The 23,646-nt window shown below is 43.5% G+C and overlaps 1 protein-coding gene across 1 annotated transcript in view; it reads right to left on the bottom strand.

Moving 5' to 3' along the window:
- arid3c (AT rich interactive domain 3C (BRIGHT-like)) overlaps nt 1-23,646 on the bottom strand; it is a 106,775-nt gene that overhangs the window by 34,987 nt on the left and 48,142 nt on the right. The window contains exon 5 of the mRNA XM_047380802.1: nt 13,593-13,865. Within this exon, the coding sequence (XP_047236758.1) occupies nt 13,593-13,865 (273 nt within the window). The remainder of the gene's footprint in view (nt 1-13,592; nt 13,866-23,646) is intronic.

Here is a 23,646-nt window from a genome sequence, read left to right as displayed (position 1 = left end):
AATCAATAAATATAGTTAAACAGTACATGAGTGATTAAAGACTTTGCGATGCATGGCGATCTCTTCACCCTAACCGTGAAGAATATATCTTCTTCTCACACGTCCATCACTCATACTCTTGTCTGGATTATTTATTAGCTTGTTGTTGACTGACATCTCAGAAACTGAAATACACCCTATAGCTGTCAGTGATCATGCTTCTGTTTCTTTAACTCTAGTAAATAAGAAAGAAAACCAACAAAGTAAAAGCTGGAAGTTTAATGGATCATTGCTTAAGGATGAAGATTTTATCAAATATTTTAAAGAAGAGGGGACTTCATATTTGGAGTATAATGACCTGGCTGGGACATCGACATCTATTCTCTGGAAGGCAGGGAAAGCGGTGATGAGAGGTAAAATAATCTCATTCTCATCACATAAGAAGAAAAAGAAAACAAATGAAAGTACAAAAACTTTGAATAGAAAACTTAGTAATAACATAGCAAAGAATCAGGTAGCTTTTTTGCTAACCAATGAAACATAAATAAAGAAAAACAACTAGATATGCTGGGAATATGATATATGATCCTGAAACTATAAACAGCTATTTTAAAGAATTTTACAAAGCTTTATTCTCACCACAAATAAACCCAGTAGATAATGAAATTGATCAGAGTCTGAATAGGTAAACTAAACAATTACATAGTCAAGCGATGGCCCTGAATTTACCACTGACATCAGCTGAATTGAATCAGCATTTGACCATTTCTTTGCTGTTCCTTTAGCCATATTTCTTATGCTTGTTGTTAGGTGTTTTCCTTTGTAGTTTATGCTTTTGTGTTTTAGTGTTCTAATCCATCTAGAGTTAATTCCCTGTTGGATCTCTGTTACTCCCCTCGGTTTCTGTGTTCCTGGTCATCTGTGTTAATTAGCCTCCTTTCTTCAGTTGTTTTTCATTCTCCCTGCCATAACTGCTCCACATTTCATCTGTTTAGCTCTTCTGGTTCAATGGTCATTTCCTGCCTCTGTATTGAAACTCTGCCTTTATTGCTCGGTACTGGATTCTTCTGTTTGCTTGCTCGTTATTGCCTGATCCCTGCCAATGTTCCGTGTACTGCATCTACTTAAGTTTCCCTCATGCGGGTCACAAGTTTCTATTTGCGCTTTGGTCCTGCGAACCATCAGCAATCTCTGACACTGACTTAGTAATTGACTTAATGTGCGTCTGAAGGTTATGGCCTGATCAGTGGTTTCTAGATGTAACAAACTGCTGAGTGCAAACTCTTAATTGCTACTCCTTTGGTCCAAATGTTATTACTCCAGTTTAATTTTTATTCAACAGAAGAAAATTATGGCACATCCATGCATTGATTTGTTCAATGCATCTACCCAAAGTCAGGGTGTATGGAGAGGAAGCAGGACCAAAGTGCAGGAAAGAGCGAGGGAGCAGCACAGTTAGTAGATGAGTAGTTTTAATAATAATTGACAAAAGACTTACAGACTGGCAGGACACAAAAAATGGCAGGCAATATACAGGATAGCATTCAGGGTAGATATCAGGAGGAGCCGGTGATTAACAATAAAGACCAGAGAGTTTTAGTACTCAGGGAGAATGGGCCAATGAACTAGGGGAGGTAATCAGAGGGAGAATCAGGAGGAGCTGATGGAGAAGGTGACTAAGGGAGAGTGACAAATTAACACTGAGACTAACTAAAGAACCAGATCGTAGGGAAATATAAACTAACATACTTAACACAGGAATCCAGGGAAGTAACAAAAACTAGATAATCAGCGGTGGAGCCCGGATGATCTGTGAGGGGTTCAAGGATGAACCCCTCACGGTACCCAGGAACAGGGGGCGTTTCATCCTTGAACCCCTCACAGAACTCAGGAACAGAAGGAGAGAGGACTGTGATGGATGGATGATCTGGAGACGACAGCAGTGGTGATGGCTTTTCTGGAGAAGTCTTCTAAGGTGGGAAGAAGAGACTGGAGTGAACACTGTGGAAGACACCGAAACAGGCAGTGGTGGAAGTGGTTGAAGAGGTGGCTGTGATGGAGGTGGCACTTTGAAGACCTCTACCCATGCCGCTCGATAAAGCTCCTCTGCTTTCTCCAGCAACTCTTTAAAACCCAGAGGAGGAAGTAGCACGCTGCTGCCAGACGCTCCCAGGGCCTGTCTGGCAGGGACACTGCACCACAATAACTTTTTACCAGGATTAACAGTTAATTATAGTCCACGGTTTATTGTCCTGCTTGGTCCTGATGACTGGTTCCTTCTGTCAGGGTGTGTGGAGATGAAGCAGAATACTCGCACTTCCACCCTTGTGCATTCTCGTTAATGGATTTGATTGCATAGTGTGTCCCAATTCTCACACTTTAGCTAAGCGCGCATCTAAGCAGTCTTCGGCGAAGTCTATTACCCACAATTCATTGCTGCATGTGACGTTTTGAGGAAAAACCAATCATAACCATCAATGTAATCAACCATCAAAGCAGAATAAAAAAAACTGCATAAACGTTAGACAGCAACCCGACGATATATTTATTTTACTGGTTTTCCAGACTCAACACAGTGAGACGCCCATAACATTTAAACTACCTGACGAACAAACACTTCTGCCGCAGAGAGAGTCCTGTGTGTCCGCCTCCTTTGATTCCTGTGGTTTCTTCTCCCAAAAACAATTACTTGTTGCAGTTTTAAAATATTTTTTAGCTGCAAGACCGCAAAAACAGCGAGGCCGTCCATATTTTCTGGACGGCCTCAGTTGACCAGTGAATGAACAGAGTGGAGTGAAGAAAGGTGGGAATACTTTTCAGGGTGCTAATACTTTTCTAGGGTGCGAAAACGTTTTACAGAAGGGTGCGAAAACTTTTCTTCTAAACATGGACGGAGAATTTGATAGGGAAACGGATGACTCAGAGTCAAGTGCAGAGGCACCGGTGTGGAAAACATTTAAGGAACAGGTGTATGTTGTGAGACAACTGGTACAGCAGACTCAGGATGGAAAACAGGCTGAAAAGTTGATTAAAAAAATGGATCAGAAAATACAGGATGAAGTTGAAAGGGATGGAACTGATGAAAAGAGCAGAAAAAGTGTTGGAAGATGGTTTTGGCTGAATATGAAGAAGGCTAAGAAAGAAAGAGAGTTGGCTGAGGAAAAATGCAAAGACAGTGGATGGTTTAAAGGCAAGTTTAAAGAGACAAAGGACAAGGCAGCAAAAGATGAGACATTCTGGTCTAAAATGGTGTTAATATGGCAGGGAGGTAAATATGCAATGTTTGATAAACCTGACACCACACATACAGAACCACACACTGACAGAAATAAGGAAGTAGCTGACAAGCCACCACCCTATGCACCTCCCACTGCTTCTGCCCAGTCTCCTTCCCCTCCTACATCTCCTCCCACAGGGCTGTACCCTGTACTTGACGTCAAAGAAGGGCATGTAACTGTTCGTGGCTTGCCCAGCCCACAGACTGCTCTCACGTACTGTCTCTTACTTACTGCAGCTCCACAAGATGAACAACAGGACTTAATTTCTTTCTCATCTGAATCACAAGACTCTCTGTCTGTACCTGATCCAGCTTGTTCTGAAGCACTCTCTGTTGGCTCTTATACTCAAGTAAGCCCAGATGGGTTTAAGCTAAGAAAAATGCGAGAAATCTTGGATGGTGCAACAATTCCCATCCTACCTTTAACTCCATCTCAGCACCATCTCTCACCCCGTTCACCCTGCACAGATTATTCACCCCAAAGCATGACCATGGCAACACCTGCCCCATCTAAGCAAGTAGGCTCAGTGACTGTTGCTGTGTATGGTGACTGGCGGCTGATGTCACACTTCCTCATAGATTATTTCCACACTCCTAGTGTGGAAGGTGAGGCCCAGGAAAATTATGAAGTCGTCGCAACCCTGCATGAACCACTAGAAGACACACCTGAGCGCAGTGCCCCCCAACCAGAAACTCAAACCATGCAACCACATGTCCTCCACCAGGTGGCATCAAGAGGGGAGCCTGGGTTCTATAGAAAACAGTTGTCCCTCCTTCATCAACCTGGGTCCGGAGGTCAGCGCAAATATAAGCCTTTTTCCCTGGGGGATCTTACCACACTCTGCGACAAGCTCCCACCCGTAACTGAGGGGGCTTCTATTTGGTTACAAACATTAGATTCTCTTACCGCAGGCACCACTTTAGCTCTAGGTGACTACCGTGCAATTGCAGCACGTTGCATGAAACCACACAGCTGTAGAGAGGTTGAAGCGAATGCTCGCTCCCTTCTCTTCCCAGACACAGCTCATTTCTCTCTCCATGCCCAAGACATAGGGGACGCGTTGAGGGAGTTATACCCTGTAACCAGGGGGCGCACTATCCCTAAATTTGAATGGAATCCAAATACCAATCCAAGAGAATATTTGGACCAGTGTAAATCCATGTGGCAAACACAAACCGGTACTCATCCAGCCAATGAGGGCCGACAGAGGGATTGGTTCAGAGATGCTGTGTTAAGAGGTTTACCCACACAGGTTAAAACCAACATGGAGGACAATCCTGATTTGGCAGGGGCTGATACTGGAATATGGGACTGCCATTTAATTCACCATTTATCTAAAATAAGAGAGGAAAACAAGAAGGATGAGGAAGAACTTAAAGCTTTGCAAACTCAGTTACTAAAAATGCAGTTAGCCGAAGCAAAACAAAAAGTGGGAGACAAGAAAAAAGAGAATAAAACCACTAAAATAATGTATGAAGGTGCTGTGTCTCACCCACCACAAGCTCCTACCTTTCCTGACCACCAGGACACGTTTGCACAGGAGCCCAATGCCCCTGGTCCTTATAAGGCGCAGGCTGGTCGTTTCAGGGGGCGGTGTGGGCCCGGGGAAAGGGGATTCCAGCGAGGACCGCCACAGAGGTGGGAGAATGCTGATGTGTGCTATTACTGCGAAGAGCCTGATCATTGGAGCAGGAATTGTCCCTACAAACGCGGTCCACATGTGGGTTATGGATGGCATGGACCTATGGGAGGGCCTGCGAGACGCCCACAAAGGGGACGAGGTGGTCCATCACGTGGAGGCCAACAACAGCAGCCTTCACTCCAATTGCCAGCCTGGGATGAGCCCAGTCTCTGGCCAGACCACCACTGAGGGTCCCCACAGAACCCCCCGGACAGAGGGACTGAGGACCCCTTACTGTCCGTGACGGTGTATGAACAAAGTCTTCCTTTTCTAGTGGACACTGGGGCTACATGCTCAACCATCCAACAAGCCCCTCCTAACACTCTCTCTACAAAGACTACCACTGTCATGGGGTTTTCTGGGGCTAAACAGGTCCTACCTTACACCAAGCCCCTAATAACTGAAATAGGAGGGCAAATTTTGAACCACAGCTACTTAGTGTCCGCAGACACACCAGTAAATTTATTGGGCAGAGACATGTTGATCAAAATGGGCGCAACCATTCTGTGTGGGTCAGACGGACTACAGGTGCATCTTCCTAATGGCACACAACTTTCATGTGGCAGCAACATGCACTTTTCACATGGACAGTATTTAATCCAGCCCTTGCCCGATCCTGTGGCTGACATTTACTGGGTAAACCACGGCATGCAGAGGTGTTCTCTCTTCCTTCCTTCGGTGGAAATCCTGGATCTCCACTCTGGCACCTTATGTTCCTCCCCCTGACCCACCACATGTCACACTGTTTTATGACAGAAATAACTGTGAATGCTACCAGGAAAGCTTTGCTGAAGAGCTGGAGGGTACGACATGGGACATTGTCACCAATGATATTTATGTAGCTCCAAAGGGCGTTGTCGCCTCTGTACAGTTATCAAAAGAACAGGAAGAGTGGTTTAAAATGTGGTCTGATGGCGTTCCCCACGTTTCTTTAGCCCTCCATCCAGGACATGAAGCACGTGAGTTAGGGGGTGTGTTAAAACGCTCCCTCTCCCTACAGGATTGGCATTTCTCTTCCACTCCTAACCTCTCCTATTCACCTTCAGGGAACACTTATCGCATTCTTAATCATTCCACAGATGTAGGCACCCTGGAACATGTACAGTTAGACAGACATCATGGCAGAGAAAAATCAGATCACCCACTGGCAGCTGCAGTTGTACAGAGCATGCCCTCCACACTTTGGGCTGAAGGTCATACGGACGTAGGTCACATACACTGTATTCCTATTACCTTTCAGTTTACTTCTGATCAACCAATCTGGAGATCTCAATACCCTCATAAACCCGCTGCTGAACTGGGCATTGAGAGCACAATAGAGGGGCGGTGGAATGCAGGTGTGTTGGAGTCGGCTGACTCCTCCTCGTGGAATACGCCTATCTTGCCAGTAGAGAAAAAAGGGACAGGAAAATGGAGGATGGCACATTATTTGAGAGCTATTGATGCAGCACTGTCCACTCCCACTGTCCCAGTTCCAAATCCTTATGTCGCTCTCACTAACCTTAATCCGGAACATGCATGGTTCACATGCATTGACCTGGCCAATGCTTTCTTTTGCCTGCCTTTAGCTGAGGAATGCAGGGACTTTTTTGCTTTTACCTATAGATCACATAGGTATCGATACACTTGTTTGCCACAGGGTTTTGCTCTGTCTCCAGGAATCTTTAACCAAGTTCTTAAAGACTCTCTACAGGACTGCCCCCTTCCACCACACACCACATTGATTCAATATGTGGATGACATCCTTTTGGCAACGCCAACTGTTTCAGAATGCTTGGAGGCCACGGCTGTGGTCCTCTCACACCTTGCTAAAGCCGGGTACAAGGTCAGCAAAGCCAAACTGCAAACTTGCAGAAAACAAGTTAACTTTTTAGGTAGAGTTATCTCCCAACCGGGCACTGGGATGTCCCCTACTCATCAGTCAGCTGTTCTTTCCCATCCCAAACCCGTTTTTGTGAAAGACATGCTTTCCTTCTTGGGTCTCACTGGATACAGTAGATCTTTTGTTCCAGGATACACTGATCTCACTGCTCCACTTAGGGACCTGGTCAAAGAACAGGGCATGTGAAATCTCACTGCCCCACTGGAATGGACTCGAGAAGCTGAGGAAGCTTTTATAGCTTTGAAAACCAGCCTATCCCAAGCTGCACACTTGGCACACCCCGACTACACATTGCCGTTCTATTTAGATGTTTCTGTAACAGCACACACAGCCAATGGCGTGCTGTTTCAGAAAAAAGGGGGTACTAGAACTGTCCTTATGTACATAAGTGTCATGTTGGACAACATGGAACAAAGACATCATGAATGCACCAGACATGCAGCAGGGATGGCTAAAATAATCCAGAAAACAGCCCATGTAGTTATGGGACACTCCCTCCACATTCTCACATCACATGGAGTAGTGGCTTTTGTGAACTCAAAGACATTCACACTATTACCACTGAGACAACAGAGACTGAGCAAGGTGCTGGAAGCTCCCAACATCACATACACACATGAAGGCATAAACATGGCAGACAGAATGACATCAGGAGAACCACATGTCTGTGCAGAAAAAGTGGAGTTTAATGAAAAAATCAGACCAGATTTACAAAGCACATCCTTAACAGAGACAAGAAACCTGTATACAGATGGTTGCTGTTTCAGACATGACACAGAAGGACTGAAAGCAGCGTATGCAGTTGTGGAGGACACAGGGACAGACTTCGTAACAGTGAAAGCGGAAAGGCTGACAGACACACAATTAGCACAGAAAGCAGAAGTTTTGGCAGTGATCGCGGCCCTAGAATTAGGAGAACGACAAAAAATAAACAGGGTTTAGGACAGCAGGACAGAAACCCATCAAGCATGAACAGGAAATGAGAAGGTAGGCTGAAGCATTGCTATTATCACAGGAGGTGGCAGTTATCAAGTGCAAAGGACATGACAGCAGAAATACCAGAGTAGCATTGGGGAATCAGGCGGCATATCAAGCAGCGAAGCAGTGTGCTGGGTATCAACCAAAAAATATATTGTTGTGTTCAGAGGTAGGGTGGACACCAGAGCCCACTCTGGAGGAAGTAGTGAAACTACAAAAGGGGGCCTCACCAGAAGAAAAGTTGATGTGGAAGGCGAGAGGAGGCAGTGAGGACCAAAATGGACTTTGGAGGAGTCCAGACGGACGTCGAATCCTGCCACCAGAGCTCACTACAGCAGCCCTGGAGGAAGCCCATGGCATGAGGCATGTAGGAACCACACAGATGCTGAAAAATCTTGAACATTGGTGGCATCGTTATTTAAAACCAATGGCAGTGCATTGGATAAACTCATGTGAAATTTGCAGACAGTTCAATGTTATAACTACATTGAAGCCAGCGCCAGGGAAATTCCCAGTGGATCCTATTGCAGGGAAATAAATCATCATCGACTATACAGATATGACTGAGAGAGTGAATGGGTTCAGATATCTGTTGGTATGTGTGGATGCATTCACAGGATGGCCAGAAGCATGGCCTACAAAAAAGGAGGACAGCAAAGCAGTGGTAAAGTGTCTGATCAACCATTACATCCCCAGACACGGTTTCCCAGCCAAAATCAGATCAGACAATGGCACACACTTTAAAAATGAAGAGCTGAAAGAGGTGGAAATGTTTTTGGGGCTCAAACATTCTTTTGGGACAGTATACCATCCACCGTCCCAGGGTAAGGTGGAGGAGATGAATCAAACACTCAAAACCAAATTGGCTAAAATCTGTGCACAGACCAAAATGAATTGGGTCACAGCCTTACCATTAGCCTTAATGTCAGTAAGAAGCTCTGTAAATCAGAGGCATGGTCTAACTCCACATGAACTACAGACAGGGAGACCATTTCCAGGTTCCCAAACCAGACTACCTTTCCTAAATGAATGTGAACTGTCCATGTCTCACCGTGATTATTATAGATCTCTCCACAGTCTTGTCGCAGGATTCTCCAAACAGGTCCCATCCCAACTGTCTGGGGACCAGAACTCCACGTCAGAGTGGGTCCTTCTGAAGGTCATCAAACGGAAGTGGTCTGAACCAAGGTGGACCGGTCCATTCCAGGTCACCGAATGGACTTCACACACGGTGAGGCTCAAAGGTAAAGGAGACACTTGGTACCATTGGAGTCAGTGCACCGCAGCCGAGAATCCACAGAGGTCTCTCACGGAAGTTCAGAAAAACTTGAGAGAGAACACGACAACAGAAGAGCCACCTCCTCACCCTACAGAAGGGGCAGAATAATCCACTAGGGGTGAGGAGAAGTCATCATACCCATAGGTACCTTGGGTTCAACAATCTGCAAAAGTATTCACACCTACAGAATGGGCAGAATAATCCCCTGGTATGAATCTCAGGCTCCAGGTCAGTCTACACCTGTGAGTTGAAGACCAGGACACCATACAGCAGAAGAGGCAGAAGTGATTGAGCTTCCCTCTCACAGGGTGGTTGTAGCTGCTCTCCCACCCAGAACAAAACTGAACTAAAAAAAACAAAAAAAAACAAAAAAACTTTCTATTTTTCTGTTTACAGGGTTTGTTCGCTCATTGTATATTCCAGGATTTGTATTAAGTACTTTGATGAAAGTATGAGCCAAAAGGCAAAAACCCTACCCCATATGGGTTGGATTTTGGGAGGTTCATGCATTATTTCCTTTTCTATTGTTACATTGATTTTTGGATTGTTGTGTGAACTTCCTTTCCAGACATGCTCCAGTCATCCTGAAAACAAGGTGTCGAAACGCAGCCCCTCTCCGCGTCCAGACGCGTGTCTCAAATATTATGGGGGGTTGGAATTAAACTACACGTATGGGGATACTACCACGTTTCAATTTGACCTGTGCGACGTCATTAAATGCGGGGGCAACCAAATAGCCTGGAGAGGGTATGAGGTTTATGTATGCATGAACCAACAGGCGTCGAACCAGTGCAAAATGAGTAACCCCAACGGGACGGGAACTCTATGCAGCACTTGGAGTTATGTGGCCGGCTGGTTTGGGCCAGGGTGGAACCCCACTGAAGAATATGTCCCTTTTGACATCCAAGGAAAGGTTGGTATCCAACGGAACGCGTTAGGATCCACGAAAGGAGGGAAGGGAGTAAATCCTCTCCTTCTCTCTCTAAAAGGTATTAATCGCCGATATGGGACCCCAAGCAATGACTATCTGACACTAGGGGTTTGGCAATCAGGGCCAAATGCACAAGGAATGATCAAAATCAATTGGAAAACGCAAACCATGCAATCCACCCCGGGCACCTCTTCCACAAAGTCCTCTGCTGGAAGTAAACCCACTGTGGAACCTCCAACCGACCCGAGAGTAGTTAAAATAGATTATTCCACTTTAAAACCCTTAGAAATCCTTCAAATGGCGACAGGATATGCTGAAGATAACCTCTGGATCCAATGGATCGCTCAGACTGCCAAAGAACAAAGTAGCAAGACCACATTTAACTACCGACCCTGCTCCTCTGTACCCAGAGGACACTTAGGGTTATAATTGCATGCTTAAGCTGACCACCGAGGCATCTCCAGCTAACTGCACCACCTTAGCCAGCATCTTCCCTCCTATCCCTAACAATACCAAAACAGGACCATTCTCACCCAATAAAGGTAATGGCACGTATACATGTTTTAACTGTACATCAATCTCGCCCAAAATTAATGTAGGACAGATCCCGTCAGATTGGTGTAATATTACTACACCAGGTAGTGTTATTGGTCCTTGGGCCAGATCTGGACTCTATTATTACTGTGGTGGACATAGATTACTTACCAACATTCCTAAGAATTCCATAGGGGTGTGTGCAATGGTGAGATTACAGGCTCCCCTTATTCTTTTGGGTAAGGACCTTAAACGTCTACCCACTAAACATGCCCAACAAACAGCTCTCACCCGCAGAAGGCGACGGCATGTTATGAAATGAAGCACTGCTGGATTTGATTTAAGTCAGGGCTCCCCCACCTATATAGATGCTATAGGTGTCCCTAGGGGAGTACCAAATGAATACAAATTGGCTGACCAAATTTCTGCAGGATTTGAGAATATACCAATTATTGCTGCCCTTTTCCCTGTGACCCCTAACAAGAATGTCGACCGCATCAATTATATTCATTACAATATCCTACGCCTCGCGAACTTAACTCGAGATGCAGTTGAGGGACTCGCTGATCAAACAGGACCTACTTCCCTTATGTCAGTACAAAATAGAATGGCGCTGGATATGTTTCTAGCAGAAAAGGGGGGCGTATGTGCAATGTTTGGTGATATGTGTTGCACGTTTATTCCAAACAATACAGCACCAGACGGATCAGTGTCGAAAGCCTTAGCAGGCCTCAAAACGCTATCCGCTACCATGCATGAACATTCAGGTATTGATAACCCATTCGAGGATTGGATGATTGGTATGTTTGGACATTGGACAGGTTTAATCGTGTCTTTGTTTATTTCCATAGCAGTATTTGTTGCTATTATGGTGACGTGTGGATGTTGTTGTGTACCATGTATTAGATCTTTGATTGTGCGCTTTATTACTGCAACTATTGAAGGCAAGGCAACCACACCCCCTCATATGATGCCTTTGTTGGCTATCCCTGATGACGACGAGGAGCCTGAAGGGGTGTTGAGAATTTAATTCGAGTCCGCTGTGCTTAGGCTTCTGGTATAGACGTTTACTTTTTGTATTCTTTTAGTGAAGTCTTAACAGACTTCAAAAGGGGGAATGTTATATATAACAAAGTGTAATGTGTTCTTATGTTCATAACAGTGTGGAATTAGTCTGAACCTGTAGCGCTTAGAAAGTTAACTGTGCAGAACAATATGTACTATTTGTGAACTTGAAAAAACAGGCACCAAAGGGCGTGAGTGCATGTATCAGTTTCATCAATAGAAGATGCCTCAGAACTGACCTTCAGCAAAAGAATGTATGAGAAACTGACTGCAGCCAAAGAATGTATGAGAAACTGTCTGCAGCAAAAGAATGTGTGAGAAACTGATAAGGCGCTGCACAACAAATGTAAAATGTATATTCCCTGGTATGTGTGTGTTCAATAAAAAACGGTGCAGGGGAGAGAAGAGCAGAAGTGTTCCTGACTACACAGAGAGAGCACCTCCCTTCCCCGGCCGGGTGAATCAGCTTCAACCTCTAGTCCGTGTTTTGCTTTCTTAGACATTTAAGTTTTGTTTTTTCTCGAGCAGAATTAAGATGCTTTGACCAAATAAACGAACACGCAGGAGTTTAGAAGGACAACTCCGACAACTGTTTATTACTGTTGTTTTAAAAATAATTCAACAATTAAAAAATCTCCCAAAACTCAATTTTAAAACTATTTTAGATGGATCTTCAGGGAATATTGTTGCTATTTTTAGATTGTGCTGCTACAAATTAGGCTCTTGCAAGCTTCTCACTGATTGTGGTCACCGCGTTGGTGACCTTTGCTTTAGACTCACCTTTTCAGAAGAGGTCTCTGTCTCTAGTACAGAGTGTAAGCCAGGTTTTTATTTGTTAAACAGGGAGCATTCATTACATGGAACTTTATGCTGTCAGTTGGGGGCTGGTCGGAACTAATTGTTAATAACAGCAGTCATGATTAATAATTACTTTCTTGAAAAACTTTACATATATTCATTATTCCCACAACCTTCTCCTGACCTGCTTATCGAATCTTCTTGCTGCTCCAGTCAGCTGTGTGTACCACACACATCAAGCAAGGTCTCAGGGAAAACGTGGACTGCATTACATTTGGATTGGATAGCAATGCATTGATGCTCTCTACCTTACATTATGAAGTAAACTGACATATATGATCATAGCTGAGTTAATAATGACAGGTTACATGATTATTTAAACTGATATTCTGGCCACATTATAGTGAATTTGTTGGCATTTGTTTTTAAAAATATGAAATTAAGAACCAACAAATTATTTAGTTGGGCTTGTGAATATTTTAGGGGGGTTTCAGGCCCCCTGAAACAGGTCAAGTGATGCCACTCGCTTAAGCAACATTCTCCATTACACAATCAGAGGAGTCCCTAGCACATCAGTTTGTTCAGTTTCAGATGCTTGTTGCTTTGCTGTTTTTCCTCTTGTACTGTTTAGCAGTGAGTACATTTTGGTTCCATTCATGGAAATTAAAGTAGCTGTTTGCCAGGGGTCTCTCAGTACACACCTTAAAAGGTATTGATTTGAAGTAATCTATTATTAACTACATATAGTTTTCGATGAAAAAAACTATATGTAGGACATCTCTCATTGTTATTTTGATTTGATCTGGAGTCCTATTTTACAATATGTCATGAGTAAGTACATTTCTAATTTAGATTATTCAGAAATAATTACAGAGAATACCAGGATAAATTAATAGATACATAAATAGTAAGTATATGAGCATGAAATGTGTGTAGACTAGGACGTAAAAGCACTCACCTACGTGTAAAGTGGGGGAGCAAAGTGGCCAAGGAGCGAAGTAAACTCAAGTCTTAGATTTTTTGTGTCATTGACTATTTTCCTAACACGGTTTAAAAATCAATAAAACGTTTTACATAAGCTTGGATAGCACATCAAGCAGCAAAGAACACAAAGAGAACACACCACACACAGGGAATTGCAAACTCTATATATCCAACTCAAAGAAACAAAAAGAAAACGTTCTCACCTCTGTTGTTGAGTTTAATGTTGAGAGGAGTCTGGGTGGCCAGAGCGATCAGATTCTGCTGAAATGCCTGCTCCATTATCCTCTGCTGATCTTCCGCAATCTTCATCAACTTGTTTTGTTTAGGTGCACAGTTTTCAAACTTCTCTCCAAGATGCTCCAGGGCTGCTGACTGAGCCACTGCTGCCTCGGCAGCCATGGCCGCCACCTGATGTACACCGGGTGGTATGGGGAGGGCCACCTTGCTTGGTAGGCAGCTGACTATCCCAAGCTCCTCTGTGGATATTAACATTGATCAGAAGAACATTTTTCTGTTATATATTTTGCATATTTATTTAATCTAAATGTATGTGTCTTGTCATACATGTATGAATGTCTCATTTTGTACAATAGAGGAAAAAACTATGATGGAAAACACTGATGAGGAGAGCAACTATTACAGGAGTGTGCATTATGTCGATAATCTACTGGCCAATGGCAAAGATAGTGTTGGTAGATTGAATGGCATAAAAAACAATTTACAGAAAGTGGATGATAGGCTATCATCATCCTGACACTCATGACATGTCACTTGACTGACATACTGGACACCCAGTCTTGACATTGTTCCTGTTTTTGACACATGGGTCACCACCTCATGCATGCACATTTATTTGAAACAACTACTGGACACCTCTAGTAGAGCACTCCTACTGAGTCACTAGTTAGGCTGCAATTTAATAATAATAAACTGGTGAAAGGGTTAAAAAATGAGTGGGGGACTTGGACCAAGAAAAAAGTATAACACCTACAACTTCCATACAGAATGGGAGGAAAGCTTTTTTTCACAATGTCATACTCAAAGTGCTATTGCCTCATCTGTCAAAGCTTTTCAGACAAAGACATGTATGCTGTTTGGAATCGTTTGAAAAACCTGATTGCCTACAGGAGCCATTTCCCCCAGCCCTGAGCAGAATACTTGCCTGGTTAATCATCTGAATGGCATCTACTGTAGGTGTGAAAAGCAGCAGTTCACTCCTCAACCCAACTCCTCCACATCACATTCAGACACAAATTCTTCCCATACACCAACCACACCCTTCAGAGCTTCTGCCTGAACTAAGGATATCTGAGGAAGATGTGTTTTCAGGCTCTTCCACTGCCTGAAAACAAGGAAGGCCTCAGGACCTGAGAGCCTACGCCGACCAACTAGCCTCCATCTACACTCAGATCTTCAACAATTCACTGGAGCTGTGTCAGGTTCCCTCCTATTTCAAACGCTCCACCATCATCCCAGTACCCAAGAAACCCACCATCACAGGATTAAATGACTACAGGCCTGTCGCCCTGACGTCTGTGATCATGAAATTCTTTGAACGACTGGTGTCAAAGCACCTGAGGAACATCATAGGCCTCCTGCTGGACCCCCTACAGTTTGCTTACCATGCAAACAGGTCGGCAGATGATGCAGTCAACTACACTTCATCCTGCAACACCTCAGCCACCCAGGGGTACGTCAGGATCCTGTGGACTTCAGCTTGGCCTTTAACACCATCAACCCAGACATCCTCTACCAGACGTTCACCCAGCACAAAGTCCCGGCCTTCACCTGTCAGTGGATCACCAGCATCCTGAAGGACCGGCAGCAGCAGGTGAGACTGGGGAGCATCTTCTCCCGCACAAAAAGAAGCACTAGTGCCCCCCCCCAGGGGCGTTTTCTCTCCCACTCCTCTTCTCCCTATACACACATGACTGCATTTCAACAGACCTGTTTATGAAACCACTGAAGTTAGCAGATGATCCCACTGTAATTGGACTGATCCAGGACAGTGATGGGTCTGCATACAACCAGGAGGTGGATCGGCTGGTACACTGGTGTGGTCAGAATCACCTTGAACCTGACTCACTCAAGACTGTGGTAATGATGGTGGACGTTTGGAGAACACCACCCCCTCACAGTCCCTTCACCATCCTCAACAACACTGTGGACCACTTCCAGGTTCCTAGTAACCAACATTTCTCGAGACCATGTAGTCTTCACACATAGACCATATCTGGAAGAAGGCCCACCAGAAACTACAACCTTCCACAGGAGCTGCTGGTCATCTTCTACACTGCCATTTTTCTGTTCTATCTTCGTCCATCTCAGTGTGGTTTGGCTCTTCCACAAAACAGGACAGGTCCAGACTGCAACGAACAATCAGGTCTGCAGAAAGAATCATCATGGCTGGCCCTAAATATCCTCACTGATGAACAAAAAGATTATTTCTATACTATTCTGTTGTATTACTCTTTTGCTTTATTGAGAAACTGCAGAAAACGTTGATGTTTACATTTTATTTGTGTGATTTAGGGAGGCTTTAGCCTGCTGTAGAGAGAGAAAGAATAAAGAACAAGAACAATAAGGGATACTCAATATATTTATTAACAAATTTATGTTTTACATTTTTATGCTAGGTAGATAATTGTTAATTGGTCATTTACAAGTAGCTCGCATGCTAAAAAAGTGTGGGCACCACTGAACTATAACAATAATCTTTTAAATTATCTTTCAAAATTCATTTTTTAAATAATCCATCTTTAGTAAGAGTAATTCTGTCCAGTTTTGACCTGTCTATATATTTTAGATGGTGTACTAAGCTGATCAAATATACTGCAGATTCCTTTAATGCATTAAAACATCACTTTATTCATGTTATGAATAGACTCATTACATGTTTATATTTACTTTTGGACTGGTTGGCAGTAACCAGGAGACAATTATAATATCAGAACTAGAAGAAACTTAAAATAAATATAAACAGCGTTGCTTTTTAAAAATGTTTTTTTAACAACTTAACTATTCTGTGTTGCCAGTCAAATATTTAGCCCTGAGTAAGCACTCGGTATATGCAGTTAGCAAGTGGACAAATGCTTAGACATTGCTTAAAGATTACAATATTTTGTCCATTACCCATGACTTCATACACGGGAGTCTTCTAGAGTAGAAAAGCCATCAAATGTTAGAATTATTTTCACTTGGGGCATGTACAAGATATGCTTTATTTTAAGGTGTCAGAGAACTAACCTGATTGTGAAAATGAGATCAGAAGGTATCTAACCAGCCTCGTGAACCGATATGTGCCTTGAAAGCAGGGGTGGATTTGCCATCAGTACCCACTGCTACTGCACTGTTCAGGTAAGTAAAACTTTAGTTATTTTACTGGTCATGCATTTCATAAATAACTGAGATTTAAGTATTTACGACCCACTAATCTGTAAGGCAATAGCTTCACATAGCTAATGCTACATTAGCTATAAGTAGCAATAGCTAATGAAACTAGTAATTGGGTGAATCGGAAAACATTTGCAACAAGGCAGTTTAAAGATTAGCTGAGTAGATATTTTATACTGTGTGTCTGTAAAGTATTCACTGCGTTGCACTTTTCAACATTTAGATATGCCTTATTCCAAATGTTATTAAATTAATCTCTTTCCACAAAATTCTACACACAATGGAGTCCACCTGTGGTAATTTCAGTTGATTGGGCATGATTAGGAAAGGTACACACTGGTCCCACAGTTGACAGTGCATGTTAGTGCTCAAACGCCAAGGCTGAAGTGAAAGGAATTGTACTTAGACCTCCAAGACAGGATTGTCTTGAGGCACAAATCTGGAAAAAAAATATAGAAAACGTTCTGCTGCTTTAAAGGTCTCAATGAGCAAAGTGGCCTCCATCATTTGTAAATGGAAGAAGTCTGAAACCACTAGGACTTAGAGTTGGCCAGCCATCTAAAATGAGCGAATGAGGGAAAAGGACCTTGTTCAGGGCAGTGACTAAAAACCCTATGGTCTCTCAGAGCTCCAGCAATTCTCTGTGGAGAGAGGAGAACATTCTAGAAGGATGGCCATATCTGCAGCAATCAGGCCGAAAAAGTGTGGGCACCCCTGAACTATTACAATTACATTATGGTAGAGTGGCCAGAGGCAAGCCACTCTTTAATAAAAGGCACATGACAGCCCATCTGGAGTTTGCCAAAAGAAACTCTCTGTCGGGGTTCTGGGAGTGAGTGTTTTTCTGCCTGCTATTGACTGTGTTTAGTCCCTAGAGGGCGCTGGAGACTGTGGTGTGAGGAGATAGGTGTACCCCATTCCCAATGATTATTCCTGGAGTATTTAAGCAGGAGGCGGCCAGCATCTCATTGCTTGAGTGTTAGCCTATGGTGTACAACACCGGATACGACCTGGTCCATACCCAGTCTTGCCTCCAGCTGACTTCCTCCCAGGGCTACTTCGTTCTCGGACTACAAGGGATTCCTGACTGCCTACAAGACGCTACCGAGCCGTGGTTCAACCAGATCAATCACCAACTGGCCACTACCTGGCTTCCACCACCACGTTCCTCACCCAATGAACCCTGTCCACCCTCCACCGCACTCCACAACCTACGCCTAGTACAAGCACTGCAAAGTCAAGCCCCGTATTCCAAGGTCTAGTGACAGAGAAATCCTACGAACCTACCTTCGCTGTTCTACCTCGTGTCTGCTTCCAGTCCCCGTATACCTCTACTCTTCGCGGTCCACATCCCCAACTTAGTAAGATGCAGTATTCCATCAGTTTCAACCCCTTATCAGTACCATTACTCATGGTTTGTTTCTTGCCATATAGTTGGCGGTTGTTCCTGACCAGTACTTCCCTGGTTCTACCTTAGTTGACAATAAAACCTGTTAAACCGTTCAGATTCTCTTGAGCGTTTTCTGCATGTGGGTCAAGTTGGTTCCTAAAACAATGACACTTTCAGACCATGAGAAACAAAATTGTTTGGTCTGATGACATACAGATTGAACTTTTTGGTATGAATGCCAGGCATCATGTTTTGAGGAAACCAGGCACCACTCATCACCAGGCTAATACCATCCCTACAGTGAGGCATGGTGGTGGCAGCATCTTGCTATGGGGATGTTTTTCAGCAGCAGAAACTAGCAGGTTAGGACAGAGGGAAAAATGAATGCAGCAATGTACAGAGACATACTGGATAAAAACCTACTCTAGAACTATAAAGCTTTCTTGAACTTAGACTGGGGCGTTAATTTTTCAGCAGGACAACAACTCAAACCACACAGCTAAGATCTCAATAGAGTGACTTCAGAACCACTTTGTGAATTTCCTGGAATGGCCAAACCAGAGTTCAGACTTTAATCTGATTTAACATCTGAAAATAGTTGTGCACAGACTTCTCCAATCCAACCTCAAACCTCCAAGAAGAACGGGCGAAACCGCCTAAAAATACATGTGCTAAGCTTGTGGCGTCTTATTCAAAAAGACAAGAGGCTGTAATTGCTGCCAATCAACTTGAATCTGTGTCAGAAGACAGATAACTAGTGGGTCTAACTTTGTTTGAAGCACAGTAACTTTTCATAAAAGGGCGTGGCCATGGTGGTGCGGCGAAGTCAGACGTCACGCCATGGCCTTTAATTTTCCCATACATCATCTGAGCTGCACCAAATTCAATGTGATTGATCCTTGTCCAGCCCCAACAGAGATCTGATGACATATTTGGTGGGCGTGGCCTAATTCGTCCACAGCGCCCCCTAGAAAATAAATAGAAATCAGCCCCAAGCCATGCTTTCACCAAGGAATCTGAAATTCAGTACACATATCTATCTTGGCAGGACCTACAAAAAAGTCTCTTGGAGCATTGGTCCAAACCCCACAGGAAGTCGGCCATTTTGGATTGAAGTTGCCATTTTGACCCTCTTTTGGCCGTTTCTATCCCGCATATCTGAGCGAACTCCTCCTACAGCTTTTGACTTAGAGACTTGAAAATCACTCAGTTTACTCTTAAGGGATTGGGGATCAAAGGTTATCAAAAGCTTTTTGATACATGAAAACATGTGGGCGTGGCTAAGCCTCAAAATATGACTTCTCGCCATAAAACACTAAATTTATATAGCTCCTACAAGGAAAGTCACAGACACATAAAACCTTCTGAGATTGATCTGCCTCTAGGCCTGAACAATATTCACTGATCAGATGCTGACATCATCGAAGCCCCGCCCCCTGAGAACAGGAAGTGTCCAGTTTTTCTTTAGACAGTCAATGTTTGATGTTCTTAACTTTATCAATGTGAAATTGTCCCAAGTAACAGATAACATGATGGTCTTAGACAGTCGCCAGTACTGACTGCTTTAGCTGGAGAGTGTGGCCATGAGGGAGTGACGAATTCTGATGTCACGCCACGGCCATACGTTTGGCTCTAAATTACACATGGATGATCCTATTCACTCCAAACTGAATATGCTTGATCTTTGTCAGCCCCCAAACAGCTCTATTGGATTACATTGAAATTTGGATCAACAGCGCCCCCTAGGACACTTCAAGGGCTAGCTATATCTCCCTCATACATCATCGGATCCACTTGAAATGTAGTATACATGATCAAGAGTTAATGATGGACATGATGACACAGTGAACAGATGACAGCTTTTTAGCCCCGCCCACAAACAAACAAGTGAGTGCAGCTTCCATCTGGAAGGTCCGATTTACTCCAATTTTTTAATGCTTTTTGCCAGACCGAAACTCTGCATGACCGAAGATTATATGACATGTTGTTCACAGTGCCACCTACTGGCAACGCGTTGAAGTGAAGCGGTGTTATCGTGTGTGGTGTGTAGGAGGCGTTGCCAGGCACGCGCGGTCGCTGCACCGGCAGAGATGCGCTGAGGTGCGAGGGCCTACAAGGCTGCTTGTTTATGATGGTTTTCTTTAGGAAAAAAATAAAAACTTGATTTCTTAATATACCTTAGCAAGTATTAGGGTAAAAAGTTTTTATTAGCTAAAGTTTATGCTAGCTTAGTTAGTAAGTTTCAGCGTGGCATTTACTTTTGGTCATCATGAATAGATTTAATAGTGGCCTCTCAGTGACTTTCTGACTGTGTCAACTCTGCTCTTAGTGAGATAAGGTATTTATCACTGGCCAAACAGTAGAAGTATTAGGCCTCCCGCACAAGCTCAGGCTCCTTCCCCCCCAGTGAGGTGACATTCCATGTCCATAGAGCCAGCCCAAGCATCCGGGGATTGGGCCGCCGAGGTCTCCACCTTCGTCCAATCCTCTTTGCACCGGTCCCTCACGGTTCCCATCGCAGGTGGTGGGCCCACTGGGGAATGGCCTCATGTCTCTCGTTCGGGCTTGGCAACCCAGCCACCAGGCGCTCTCCGACGAGTCCCGACCCCAGGCCTGGCTCCAGGGTGGGACCCCGGCTCCGCCGTACCGGGCGACATCCCGTGCCTCGATTTAATAGTCGTCATGAGGGGTTCTTGAACCGCTTTTTGTCTTTGTCTGACCTGTCACCAGCCTTTTTGCCATGGGAGACCCTACCAGGGGCATTTAAGCCCCAGACAACATAGCTTCTAGGATCATTCGAGCACTCAAACCCCTCCACCACGTTAAGGTGGCTGTTCATGGAGGGGAATCTCAAAGTACAAATTTAATTCGACCAAAAAGACAGTGTCTTTCTTGACAATTAATACTTGCAAAACAGATTTACACACCCTCACCAAAACATGAAGAGCATTCAAAATCCCACTGTTAGAGACAAGTAATCATGAAACAATAAAGGCAATAAACAACCCCCTTGTCAAAATCATGACATTGTTTTTTTAATATGTTTTTAAAAAAACTCTGGAAGAAAACTCTAATTCCATAATTTGAAATACATTATTGTGTATTCTTCATTCTAAACCATTCTGCACTTGGCGCAAATTCCAACACAACAGCCACAAAGTTTTGCATTACTGGCATCCATAACATACATAACTACTTAGATCTTTGAATAGAGATTGAATATGGCACTCTGAATAAAAACTTGTCTTTTGCCTGATTAGAATATTTTTTGTTTGTCTCTGACCTTGACTTCTTCTTCCAGCCAGTGGCATCTTAAGTTTGTTTTGGAACAATCTCTTACTCTGAAACATAAACCAGAAGGTATGAAAAAAAATTCTACAATCTATTTTTCTCAATGACTATGATGACCAGACAGACCGCTCACTCTAGGCAGTTTCTCAATTGATGATTAATCAAATCAGCATTAAAGGTATAGTGATTTCTTAAAGTGTGGTTCTGTGACATTATTGATAATAGTTCTCTTACCTGCAGCAAAAAAATGCGCTTCTTAAAAAATTAATCCTCAAAATGGAGAAAAGGTAACAAGATGTCCAGGAGTGTACTCTATCACTCTACCACAACAGTTGATTTAGTCAACGAGCTGAATTTGAATCAGCCAAGATCATTTTAGAAGGAATACTAGACCTGGAGATTTTTAAAGCGGACTGACGAGTCACAGTGAATCGGACAGATTAATACAATTAACTCAACTAAAACACATACTATATTTGGCTGTACAATACATCACCAAAAAAGTCGTGAGAAACTGTGAATTGTTAACATACACTTACACAGGGTTCTTATGACTCATATGACCATTTCCAGTTTGAATTGTTTTAAAATTGCTGAAGTCAGCTAAACCAGATGGCGTACGTCTAACTAGCTTGTTTGGCTTCTGCCACTCTATGTGTGAATTTATTTTCCAACAATTCACAGTGATATGACATTTTTCTACAACAGGTTAGGGAACTATTACAGATAATAGCATCAATGAACCTCATTTCCAAAAATTCCAACTGACCCTTTATCACCTTCTAAGACTCTTGGGTACCATAGCTTAAGGATCTGATCTTCAAAAGTTTTGCATGTAAAAAAACATGTGCAAACTGGTCTGGATGCGCAAAGCTGATCTACAAACCAGGTGTAAATTAAATTGTGTGTGCAGAATCCGCAGAACAGTGTTTGCCTTCATAAATATGCTAAACATAAGATAATGGGATGAGGGGGGTTGGGGGATGTGAATGTGTTGGTAGAGGTAAATATGGCAGCTGTCAGCTTTTCTAATTGATATTTCATGGTTTAGTTGTTTTCTTTTACGGGCGCACTGCTCTCCAACACTCTCTATAGTGACAGCTAGTAGCACATGCAATTTCGTCATTTAAATAGGGTGGTTTGCACCTATTTTGCAACTGTTATCCATTGCACACATTGTGTTCAACATGCCCACTAATGCCCCTTTTCCACTGGCTTGATTTGGCCCGCTTTGCGAGCGCTTCCATTAATATTTTTTCCGTACCTGTTCCTAGTTTTTTGGTCCCTGCTCTTGAGCAGATCCAACCAGGGCTGAGTAGGGACTACATGTGATGTTCACTGATTGGCCCTGGGACCTGGAGAAATCAGAAAGCTTTTGGATGAGGTAGTACAGGGAGCTCGAGCTATGTGGGGCCCCAGCCATGGGTTACAACACAGATGAGCATAGACTCTAAAACTGTACAAAGGCCGGTATGAACTTTTCTGGAACTTTGAAAATAAATCACATCAACCTACTTCCAGCTCAGCTCAAGAAGAGAGGAGGAGTCAGAGCTGAATTTCTTAACAAAAACACCGTGTTCCAACATGGCGGCCTCTCCCATGCAGATCTCAGGCAAAAACCAGACAGGAGGGGCATCACGTGCAAATGTCTCCTTGCAGGCGAGCAGGCATATCTCTTCAACTTGGAACCACAAAGTTAAGTAATGATGTGCTGTTTGAGTACCCAGCATACATTCATAAAAAGGGGGTAATTAAGACAAGCTTGACTTCTCTTCTGAGGCCTTGTTATGACTGCGGTCGTGAGGTGTTTTTATTTTCTTTTTTTAATTATGTAATGATTATGTTATGACCCCTAGACAAGTCATAACATGAATTGGCGGCTCGTTTCATGCCTTTTCTCACTGTTTTTCGTAAGTTTGGTAAGTAGACATTGTTCTGGTTGGCAGTTTTTGGTGTATGGGGGAGTAGAAATGGGTTCTTCACTTGATAACTTTGTAAAAGCACATTCTTGGGAAAAACTTTAAAAATGTAAGTAAGTAGACCTGCTTGTTGTTGCTAACTACTATAATTTTGAGGTGTCTTACAGCGCTCGCAAAGCAGAGTTAAAGTAAACTCTGTGTGAAAAACTGGTGGAGAAAGGTGTGCTATCACCACAAATGGTTTCAGTAAAAGAAGTAGACAAT

The sequence above is a fragment of the Girardinichthys multiradiatus genome, chromosome 12 (genome assembly GCF_021462225.1).
Source record: "Girardinichthys multiradiatus isolate DD_20200921_A chromosome 12, DD_fGirMul_XY1, whole genome shotgun sequence".
In the NCBI taxonomy this organism is placed as follows: Eukaryota; Metazoa; Chordata; class Actinopteri; order Cyprinodontiformes; family Goodeidae; genus Girardinichthys; species Girardinichthys multiradiatus.
Note: the sequence above shows the minus strand (reverse complement) of the source record. Positions and strands in the feature narration are given on the sequence as shown.